The sequence below is a fragment of the Onychomys torridus genome, chromosome 15, assembly GCF_903995425.1.
Source record: "Onychomys torridus chromosome 15, mOncTor1.1, whole genome shotgun sequence".
Lineage (NCBI taxonomy): Eukaryota > Metazoa > Chordata > Mammalia > Rodentia > Cricetidae > Onychomys > Onychomys torridus.
In genome coordinates, this window is record NC_050457.1 from 18,021,201 (window position 1) to 18,033,361 (window position 12,161).

At 39.5% G+C, this 12,161-nt stretch overlaps 1 protein-coding gene across 3 annotated transcripts in view; it reads left to right on the forward strand.

Annotated features, from left to right (window-relative positions):
- Ap3b1 (adaptor related protein complex 3 subunit beta 1) overlaps positions 1-12,161 on the forward strand; it is a 205,645-nt gene that overhangs the window by 109,043 nt on the left and 84,441 nt on the right. For all 3 annotated transcript variants that reach the window (XM_036206993.1, XM_036206994.1, XM_036206995.1), the window contains exons 16-18: positions 5,401-5,587; positions 6,485-6,615; positions 11,009-11,141. In XM_036206993.1, the coding sequence (XP_036062886.1) occupies positions 5,401-5,587; positions 6,485-6,615; positions 11,009-11,141 (451 nt within the window). The remainder of the gene's footprint in view (positions 1-5,400; positions 5,588-6,484; positions 6,616-11,008; positions 11,142-12,161) is intronic.

Consider the following 12,161-nt stretch of genomic DNA (forward strand, 5'->3'; position numbering starts at 1 on the left):
TGTTTAGCAATTTCATGTGTGTGTGTGTGTGTGTGTGTGTGTGTGTGTGTGTGTGTATACATGTATATATATATATATATATATATATATATATATACATATATATATATATGTATATATATACAGTGTATTGTGATTACATTCACACATGCCCCATTAAACTGTTACCCTCTTCCTCTCCCTCTGCATCCCTGTTTTTGGCAGCAGTTTTTAATCTGCTCTGTGTGGTGACTGCCTTAGAAGCATGTGTTGTCAGTGGTGGGAGCGTACGTAATTATGAGCGGGACCTTCGAGTCCTCCTGCACCATTTGTGCTTCCTGACAAGCTACAATCCCTGTCTGAGACAGTTTCTCCTATTGGAATAGGAGTTAAAGAAATCAAGTCAGCATCATTATTATGCAGCGTACATGTTCTTAAAAGTCATTGTGTTAAACAAACCCATTCCATATAAACCTGGGAATTAATGGGGAGAAGGAGCTAGAGTCACAGTGCTCAAAATGCTTCAAAAATATGCTGCATAGTTTTAAGTGAGAACCTAATGCAAACAGAGCCACACTTTAATATATATAATGGCTGTTAAGAAATACATAAAAGTCATCAGGAATACAGACTCTTAGAGTGAGGAAGCATGGCTGGCAGATAGGTTGTGTCCTTCCGTTAGTCTTCATTGAAAACCAGGAGGAAGTTGTGTGGAGCCTGACTCACAGCATGTGGATGGTACCGTCTTGGGTAGATGCCCGAGTGCATGTTTGGTGGGTACCTGGGCAGCCAAGTTCTGCTGGGTCCATTTTTCTGCTTTTACCCAGTATTTCTTGCAGAAGAAATCATGCATAAAATTCACATCGTGCCCGAATTGCTCTGGAATATGTAGACCGAATTAGAACAAATACACATTTTCAAAACAAGCATCAGAGCAGAACTGTTTACACCTGCTGCAAGGTGGTGGCATGGAAAGGCGACCGTCCCAGCACATGGCGGTGCTTAGCTCACCGTAGTTCCTCTTTTTGATTTGAGCCCAAGTTCACATTCCTAGTCAACTGCTAGATTTTTCTTAGAGGAAATGATTTTTTTATAATAAGGGGAGCAGTTGAGCTACCAGTAATCATTTTCATTTTCAGGGAGAAACCAACTCACTGGGGCCTGTTGTACTACGAAAAGCATGGTGTACTCCCTTGTGTGCTAATTAGTGGAAAACAGTGTTAGATAAAAATATCCAGCAGACAACTATGTTGGAGTGTTCGTAAGGAAATGGTGTCACTCTATGTGGAAAACGCTAAAGGCTTTGTGACTTGTTATAGGTGCTGATGTCTGGAGCATGAGTTTGGTTAAAGTGGCTAACAGCAATTAAAAGTAAAGAAAGGGTACTTTCTAAAAAAACATTTGTAATAAATAATGTCTAATGTTTTTTAAGTATAGAGATAAATGATAAGTCAGATAGCCCCTGTCATTATATATGGCAAATTGCAAACTCACAGCAAAGAACCTAACAGGAAAGATACACGCTTCTGTCTCTCCTTAGGACCCAGTGACTGTCAGCATTTGCTACATTTCTCCCCTTAAAAAGTGATAACCCTGAAGCCTGATGCTCCTGTCCACATTTTTCTCCTTCCTTATTGGTGACGACTGCTGTGCTGTTGGTGTGTTTCGTTCAGTCCAGCTTATTTTCATTATGAGTGTGCATTAATAAAATCATACTGCCTGTGGTTCTGAAACGTACATTCTACTTGATTATAGTTTTGCATCCTTTCATGTCATGTCTTAGAAATAGATTGTGTATAGATTGTGGTTCATGTACTCTTTGATAGTCTGTGAGATACTGAAGTTTCTGCATCTCTGTGGCTTAGAAAGTGAGCTCTTTCTGCTCATTGGGTGTTTTTTGCTTCTCAGTGGGAAACTGGGTGAGTCATACTGATATTTTCGGAAGTCTCCTTGCTTTGTGCTTTGTTCCTGTTTGACAAAAGATTTGGCGCTATGACATGGCTGCCTTGTTTTGGTTTCTCTCTCCCACTCCAAGAAAATGAAGTAATATGAATTAGGAAGGAGAACCTGAACTAGGGCTGTAGTCGAATGTAATAGCCTTGCCTGGCATGCCTGAGATCCCAGCTGAATCCACAGTACTCCTTGATCCTACAGAAGACAGGCAGATCGTATACAGCACCTTTCAAATCAGCAGGAAAGTGGTGGTTATTGAATTAAAAAATTCCAAGTCACAGAAGAGAGTCTTTTGGTCATGAAAGTACAGAACAGTAGAACTGCTTAGAGTTTCCTCCAGGGTAGGTTAAGAATTCTATGCAGTTTTCCAAACGTATTTACCAATTTCTTGCCTTTAAAAAATAACTGTTGTTGTACCAAATGCTAAATTCTGCATGCTTTGTTGTATTACTTGTAGTACGGGTGTCTTAGGCTAGTTTTATGACTATCTTAAATGACCTTTATTATTTTGTGCTGATTGTTGAACCACATTCCTGCATCATATGATGACATTTTGGACACTAACAGACCTCGCGTACAGTGGTGGTTTCCCCGGCACTTGGTAATGCAGAAGTTGTGTCTGCGTTAAGTGCATTCTGGCCCCACATCTCTGGAGCTACCTAATGACACATTGCTCAGGGCATATCTGTGTCATTCGTGTGTAACTGTATTAGAAGAACTCAATTGAGTAAATATTTGCCACTTTATTACTTGTTAGAATATTCAGGTAAGGATATGGTGCTCATCTCTTAGATATTTTAAATAATAAATTCTTTAATTTTTGTAATTACCCTCAAATTCCCTTTTCCTGTGTACCAGTCAGTATGAGGAGCATATAAGTGATGTAAATAGTGTTTGGATAGCCTTAGCCATTAGTTGGTAACATTAACAGTTTCTTAAATCTAAGCAGGAAAATTAAACTAAAACCAAAATTTTAATAAAATAGAATAGAGGGTATTGAATATTTCTGTTAGACTATATTATATCTCATTTTCTTGTTTTATATATTTTTTAATAAAACTGTTATTTAGTGTTTTGAACTGGACCATTTGTGATGTTAAAATGCTATGGTTATTTACTTAAATCTTGTTTCTTTTTTAAAAGTTGCCTTGGAGAAATCTAATTTATGATGGTTGTTTTGGTGTCCCATGCAGTTAAGATGTGTCCCTAGTTTTAATTTTTAATAAAGTAATGTCCTTAATGGTTATGTTACAATGACACCCAAGTCCATTTATTCACCTCTGCTTTGAACCTCAGTTTCCTCCATGGCACTGTCAGTGATGTGTGAGGTAAGTGCAGTGGCCCACACATCTGTAACTCCAGTGCTGGCTGGAGGGAGGACCTAGATCCCTCCTTGTCCAATCACTTGATGCAATCCATGGACTCTGGGTTCAGTGAGAGACCCTGTCTCAAAACATAAAGTGGAATGAGGAGCAGAGGAAGACACCTAAGCTAACGCACGCATGCAAAAACACATACATGCATACAGCACACATACATACACATATTATGATATATAGAGAATACATTGAAAATACTAGCAATTTCATAATTTCTAATCATAAATTTCAATTTAAAAATTACACGACTTAAAATAGACACTTTAAAAAATACGTTCTTCAGAGAAATGCCAGTGTATTACTACTAAAGACAAACAGCAAAGAAATTGATTACAGTAGTGTGTGATGAATAATTATTTTACTTGTTTCAATGCATCATTGTATATAGAAAATCCTTATGTTATGAAGAGTTTTATTTTGAAAATAGATTTTAATAGAACTGTCTTATAAGTCATAAGTACATATTTTTAATTATTTTCAATGTAAATCGTGTCTGTTAATATATTTTAAAAGTTTAATTTTGTAAAACTTAGTTTGGGGGTTAAGGAATTTATAAGAAGAATGTATGACTTTCCAGTTTAAAAATTGTATTAGTGGACTTCATTTGTTTGGTTGAGTTGAGTTGCAGATTCTAGTCTCAATGCTCAGGAGGACTTAGCATTAACTAGCTATGCTCTGAGGATAGCAGGGGTTATTCCATGAGTTCATCATGTCTCCCGTCCAGGTAGTTACACCCGTTGTCCTACACCCATTGTCCCACGCCCTGTGGCAGCTGGTGTGTCCCACGCCCTGTGGCAGCTGGTGTGGAGCTGCAGTTTCTCACCTGTCGGGTACTGGCTGATTGTCCCTGTTTAAACAGGAATCAGTCTTTACTTCCAGATGAAAGCCACATGGACAGCAGCTGTTGGTAGCAGGATTCAGGAAAGATCTACAGCACTTTAGAATTCTTCCTTAACAAACTCTGCCACTGCTTTCAAATGCCTGCTTCCTCTCCCAGTTATCCCTGCTGATAAGTGTTTTAAGGGGTGCAACCACCCCTGTTCCTGGTCTTTGACGTATTCTTCTAGCATTGTCTTTGCGTCTCCCTATTGTGATTGATTCTATTTTTATCTGTTTCTAGTGTGTGTAAAATGTTGTAATGTAAATGATTTACTAGCCTTCTGTTATTTTTTACTTATTTTGTGAATCCTATTTAGCTTACATTTACAGTTGTACACATGTAGCCTTCTAAATTAAAATGGCTTTTTCATTTAAAAACACTGTAGTTTAAAATACAAACCTATTTTGTTACATTCCAATTTTGGTTTAATTATTATTAAAATCATCTCAATATATGTTAATGTAGTGCACTCAGAAGTTGACTTAGCAAGCCTGATTACAGTGTAAAAGCTTACGTAAATAAATAAATGACCAATATTAGTAGAGGCTATAAGCAGCATGGCGGAAAAATGGAAGAACTCTTTTATCCTAGTTTTTAGAGGGCATCAGCAGCTTGCTTTTATGAAAAAGTAACAGCTAAATGCACTGCAAATAATTTGCAGTAATCCAGTTCAGTGATTCATGTGTCTGCTTTAATGGGTCATAATTCAGGGTAAAGTAACGGAGTGCAGTCAGAGTGCAGACGCTGCTTATGCCAGGGACAGTATCTCTTCATAAAGCACAGCTCAGGAGGAGCAGGTTGCCAGCCCCAACACTCGCTGATGTTTGATGTCCTGCATATTTTTCCGATTAAGTTTTGAGTGCCATGTTTTTAGTTGTGTTTCCACATTCATTATCCTCACGTAGACCCTTCAGCGGGTTTGCCATATATGATTATTTTTTTAATGATGCCTTTCTTTCCACTTCAGCAGTTTAATAATCTAGCACATGGCTGCCTCTCGGTGCTCAGCATTCACCTCCTCAGCACAGAAGAGGACATGTGCGTTGGCTTCAGAATTCCATTTGCCATGTTAGGAATGCATATTCCCCATGGAACGACATTTGTTTGACATAACCATTCATTTTTATTACATCTTTAAATATGTTTATCCAGAGTTATCAATAATCATAAATAACCGTATTTTCAACTTGTTCTGTTTTTTTCGAACAGACAAAATTGCTTACCCAGTACATATTAAATCTCGGCAAGTATGATCAAAACTACGACATCAGAGACCGCACAAGATTTATTAGGCAGCTTATTGTTCCGAATGAGAAGAGTGGGGCTCTAAGTAAATATGCCAAGAAGATCTTCCTTGCACAGAAGCCTGCACCATTGCTCGAGTCTCCCTTTAAAGGTAGATCAGACTGTGTAGCTGTGAAACACGTCATCTAAAACTGTGTCAATGTGATGTGCTTCCAATTTATCTCCTAGAAAAATACACGACTTCCACTCATTCATCTGTTCCGGGCAATTTTTAATATCTGTTAAAGTTTGTATTTCTGTTGATCTTGTTTGCCTGAATAATGTCAGGGCCTCTGGTTCTCATCAGGCATTTTAACTGAACAGTAGATGAAAAGCTGTGGTGTTCTTGTAAGACACAGGCTTTGTTTCTGCTTTAAATACTTTCATTTTCTGAGGCTGTAAGTTACCTTAACAGTAAATTACTAATTAAATATCTGTGTACACTAATGTCAGCATCTCTAGGAGAAACAGCTTTTTAATTTAAGTTTCTTTTTCAAGGACGAAACTTGTGTTCTTTTCTCCAGCTTTTTTTTAAAGGGACTAATTAAATATCTTATCAGTTAAGTAGCTAATATAGCTGGAGCCACGTGGTAATGTAGCTTGGTTTTCACATTGTTTCTTATTTAATTGTTGTAAAGCAGTAAATACAGTTCAGCTTGGTAGAAAAAGTATTGAAATTCTGGATGTGTTTGTGCCAAGACGTGTATATAGAGTGTTTAACTGCGCTGTCATTCCTAATATTCACAGTAAAGTAAGTTTTAGAGAAGCTACATTTCAGAGCAACACCTCTAAACACACTGACTGATTAGCTTTTTTATTGACCATTATGGGGGAGATTATTGTAATCTATGGGCTGAAATCAGTTTTCTGACCTATGAAGAGCTTCCTGGTTTGTATTTATTCCTTGACATTTGTGGTAATATGCCAATTACCTTGAGTTCGATTATGATTGTTATTTGTTATATTCGGCTCATATTGTTTATTTTCTATTTTCCTCCATTTTTAATAGATAGGGATCATTTCCAGCTTGGCACCTTATCTCATACCCTCAACATTAAAGCGTCTGGGTACCTGGAATTATCTAATTGGCCAGAGGTGGCGCCTGACCCATCCGTTCGCAATGTAGAAGTAACAGAGTCAGTAAGTTGACCTTTCTGAGATTAATTTTGTTCTAGCAATGAGAGCTTCTGAGATAACTATCATTTTATATAAAAGCCTTTGGGCTGAAAACTGAACGCTGTTCTGGTGATTCTGAATGTAATGTGTTAGATACACCTTGCCTTATAGGAACTAAATATTGTGGTTTTCCTTGCTGAGTACGTGGACTGTTCTATGCTTCAAGGAAATAGAGAATTGAATTCTCTGCGTCAGTGCCAGCCACATTTGTGCGGGTGCATTGGTAACCGCGTAGATTCAATTTCTAAAGTATTTAGTTTCAATGGAGTGAGCTTTTTCTACTTTGTTAGAGATTCATAAGCTTCCTGTCAGTGTTTTTATAAATAATTTTTACTGTTCTTTTCCAGAAAAGAAAAGGCTGTACAAAATGTACTGGGTTTTTGTTGAGCCCTGTTTTAAGTAACATTTAAAAATAAGTAGGTAGCATTGTGTACCAAAGATGACCTTGATGAGGTCACACTTAAAAAATGAATAATACACAGTTCTCACATTGGTCTAAAAAATTACCATAATACTTTCTTTAAATCTTATCTTAAAGATACTAGCTATTAGGTTTAGTTGATATTCTTTACTAATTTTACCCGTTTTTTGTTTTATAAGTAAATGTGATAAAGGGCCATTTTACTTGTGCTTTGAAACTGTGTGGGTGTTCCCCTGATGGAAATGGCACTGTGAACTAGAATTCATAGAATCAGAACTTTGCCATCAAACTCCTTTTGGAGAGTTAGTTAGCCTTATCACCCCTCTCATACTCCAAACATAATCCCTTTAATGAGCATGCCATGTAACATGATTCCCCTGAGGAGCAATGGCTTTCTTTTGAATATGAAACTTACATTGGCGTTGGAGCATGTCCAGCAGCAGATGATCAATAATATCTCAATAATAATACACTTTTTTTTTCCAGTTTTGATTTTTTTTTTGTTTTTCGAGACAGGGTCTCTCTATGTAGCTTTGGATGTTCTGGAACTCACTGCATAGCCCAGGCTGGCCTCAAACAGAGATCTGCCTGCCTCTGCCTCCCAAGTGTTGGGATTAAAGTTGTGTACACCATCAGGCCTGGCTCAGTATTTCTGTTTCATAGGTGAAGAAACCAAGGTTTAGAGAGCCTAAATAAATTTAAGTTCCCATCCATAGCTCCTGCAGACTGGCGTTCTACTGTGTCTGCTGTCTTTATCCTCTCGGCATACTTTCCTGTGTGGTGGAGGCGAGGACGCCTGAGCTTGTCTGCAGATCTGTGCTAGTCTCTGTGCTTGATAGCATCATTTTCACCTTTTAACGAGCTCTCTGTGTTTAAAGCTGGCCACGCAAAAACCTGAAAGTTATAAAAACTGGAGCTTGAGAGGAGGCCCAGTTGGTGCTTGCCATGCAAGCGTGAGGACCCAAGTTTGGTCCCTAGCACCCACGTCAGGATCCAGCTGTGGTGGTACCCATCTGTAAACTCAGCGCTGATGAGGGGGAGGTTGAGGGCTGCTGGCATTCATGGGCCAGCCCATCTGGCCATGTCGCTGAGTCCAGACTCAGTGAGAGACCTTGTCCTGTTCATGCACATATCCAACAGTGACTCCGGCCTCCGTACTCAACCCTCACCCCATGAATATGTACAACACACACGTTAAAAATAAAAAATACATGACTCATGTTGCATGTCTGTTCATCTTACAGCTAAATTTGCTTGGGTTCCTCCCAAGTCTGAGCACTGTTCAGCACAATGGCCTTACTGTACAAGTTTGGTCACATCCTAGGTGTGGAGACAGTGCTCCTGCTGTAAGTCTTGTGCAGACACTCTCTTCTGGCCCTTATGCTTGCCGCCTGCTATGGTGCTGTCCTTGACTGGCACACAGTGCTTCAGCTTAAGTAGAACAATCCTTTCATCCCCCCGCCCCCTGCATCCTCTCTCTTTACCTTCCTTTCTCCTCCCCCTGGAAAGAGTTTGTCTTCTCAGAAGTTGACAGCAGTGCTGTGCGATTGAATTTTGTGTCTGTAATGTTCTTTTATTGGTTGGCTGGCTTCTTCCATGTCCATGTGTTCCAAGCGTTAACTCTTTTATAGGGACGGTGCCTAAGTAACCTGTTTTCTTATCTTCGTTTCAGTTGTCCAGTTCAACGGAAATCAATTGATTTCCTTTTCATTTTGCTAACTATATTCCTGAAATTAATAAATTATTAACTTAGGGAGGATGATTACTGCTAATGGAACCAGATTAAGGTGTCCATTTAAGACCTATAACAAATAGATTCATTCTATTGGTTTCTGAGATAGTGGCTTAAAATATTCTACGAGGGATACAATGAAATGTAAACATAATATAATTAGTTGTGTTTTGAAATGCATCCATAACTGCAGAAAGTGGTGTTCAGATTATCCTTTTGCCTCACGCTGTGCCTCTTCTCCTCCCTGAAGTCATAGAATGCATTTTGTGCCCATGATACACTGTATTATTCTGGGTTTACTATCTAGTGATCCTCTAAGGTCAAATCTCATTATTATGAAATATAACTTAGGAAGAAAAATGGCTGAGGCTTAGATAATCTGACATTTTAATCAAAACAACAGGGAGCCTAGTCAGGTTGACACTAGAAGTCACTTTGAATTACACACCACCATTTCCAGGATATCAGATATAATGTATATTTATATTAAGGTACCAGTAAGTTTTGTGGCTCCTTCAGAGTTTTTTGTTTAGTTACAGAAAATCCTTTTTTTCCAGTTACACAGACTGTCTTTTGCATATCAAGGACATCTTGCTTTGTAAACACACAGGCAGTGCGCCATGGAGAGGACCTTAGCTTTCAGACCTCTCCATCTCATCCATTCATTCCTCTGCTCTTGCTTGCCATGTTTAGCTGTCACACCACAGTGAATTCAATGGTGTTAGGCTTTGACCCTTAAATGTCTGAAACAATGTGAATGTACAAATTCATATATTCGAATCATTTTTATTAGTTTTTTTTCTCATTTTCCAAGTAATAATTTTTCTGGATACTTGAAGCTTCTCTCGGGCAGTTGGGATTTTTGAGCATTAATATTTTTGTTATTTGTATTAGTATTTTAAAACATATTCTCAGAAAATTATAATGAGCCTTCAGTATTGAGAGTCCTTGGACTAGAACCTGTGTCATGTTGTGAATTCTTTTATAATACACATACACACACACACTTGCGCTTGCTCTCTCTCTCCCTCTCTCTCTGGCTTGCACAGACTGGAAATTAAATTAAAAGTGTAATAAATAAGTGAGTCTTAACCATTGTGACCTTTTAAGAAATCTAAATTTCTCTGCTTTTTAGAAGAGAAGGTATGAAATGTAATTTTTCCAAGATAATCAGGGTCACTGTTGGGACAGGTTTATAGTAGAAACTTCTCCTAATGCCATATTTAATGAACACCAAAGAACATCATTTACTTAAATGCAAACAAATATTTTCTGAATATAAAATTGAAAACTTTAAGGGTATAATAGGTATAAGTAATACTTATTATGTCAGACACACTTCAGTGTGTGGGCTTAGAAATTCCCACCCTGGGGAAGAAAAAGACAAGTAAATCACAAAGCATATTAGAAGGAAGCTACTACTATTTTTTCAAGGTGTTGGAGTTGTGCGGGGGAGGAATAGCTGAGGGCAAGGCCCTGAGACAGAGCAGGTCTAGGAGTCTTGAAGGAACAGTAAGAATTGGTTGGAGCGGATGGAATATGCAAAGGCAGAGGAAGTGAGTGGGAACGGCTTGTTGAGTCTGGTCAGGCAGACTGTTGTAGACTGCCTATTTGAAACCAAGAGCCACCAAGGTTTGCAACCAGAGTAGCTGGACCCAGCTCTAGCTGCTGTGTTCAGCAGGCTTTGGTTGGGGTCAGTCGAAAGGAGAAGCAGGTAACCAGTTAGGAACCTACTGCAGTAGGATCCAGGAGAGACGGTGCCCAACCCAGGCAGAAGACCTTTCTCTATGGGTTAGATGCTAGTCCATGAGAGAGAGAAGGTGGGGTTTAGTGCAGGAAGGTAATGTTCATTTCCTGCTTGCATCCACTATGGTTTGCTTGCTTTTGTCTCTTTTAAGTGCCAAGCTAGCAACATATATTATTGTTGTTGTTACTGTAGGTTAAGTTTCCTGTGGACCAACAAACACAAACATTTGTTAAATAATCTGGAGACATAACACAAGTGACTGAACAGAGGGCTCTGAATGAGAGTTTGTTGTGTGTTTAGAAGTGGGCAACTTGCTGTTGGGACCTGGAACAGTTGCTTTCTCTGTTGAAGTCTCAGACTTCCTTCTGAGTTCACTGTAAACTTAAACATTACATTTGCCAGGAGTCTGAATCACTTAGTAAGAATTCCTTAAGGTTTATCTTATTTATATAAACAGGCAAAAGATTGGACCCCAGTTGGAAAAGCAAAGAAAGAAAAACCTGCTAAGAAATTTTACTCTGAATCTGAGGAAGAGGAGGAGGAAGAAGAGGAGTCTTCTGACAGCAGCAGCAGCAGCAGCAGCGACAGCGGTGGGCTTTCTAACTTATCAAACTGTACTATTCCCACTCTAGGTTGTGTGCGGATGCCCCTTATCTTTCCCTTCCTTTCACCCTCTACCCTGTTACTAAATTTAAGACATCTCAGAATTCATTTATTTTCAGAGCTAGGAAGTTGAGGGCCATATGCAGTGAAAAGCATGCACAGTGTGGATTCAGAATCCTGGGCTTCAGCTATACCAACTAAATGAGGCACCTGCTTCTCCATCTGATAGTTGAAGAGAAGACTTTAAAAGTATGCCGTTATGGCTCCCAACTGTCTAACTCCAGGTCTAGGGGACCCAACACCCTCACACAGACACACATGCAGGCAAAACACCAATGCACATATGTTTAAATAAAAAGCGCACCTTAATCCCAGCACTTGGGAGGCAGAGGCCAGCATGGTGTGCTTTATTTTATACTTTACATATGTGTCTTCGTCCTATTTGTTTATAAGCTTGTGCCTGTTCCTAGATTAACATTGTTCAAAGTCTGTTTGAAATTCTATTAACATTGTGGCTATTCATGAGCTCGTCTGAATAGCACAGTAGTGAGTCCTGTAGTCCAGGTGAGGGTCTCTACTGTAGCCCTTGGAGGAAAGCAGCTGCCTAGTAAGAGCTGCACCCAGATTGCTGTTGACTCCCCCACCCCCGATTCTGTTCTTTGTGTGGGTGGGTGGGTGGGTGGGTGTGGTGCACACCTGTGTGAGAGCATTCCCCTGTGTGTGCCTATCAGGCCCAGATGTCAATGTCAGGCGGCTCCTCACTGTGCATCTTACTTTTTTCAATCTTGTTGTTTACGTGTATTTGTTTGCATGGGTGGGAGAGAGGCACATTCCATGGCCCTTTTGTGTAGAGGAGCCAATTCCCTCCTTCACCCTGCGGGCCTCAAGGGATGAAACTCACCCTGCTCTGCTCCTCTCCCCCACCTCGCCCAGCCCCAGAGATTCACGCCACCATGCCTGGCTTTCACATGTGTTGGTATTGGGGAGCCAGATGGTGCTCCTCATTC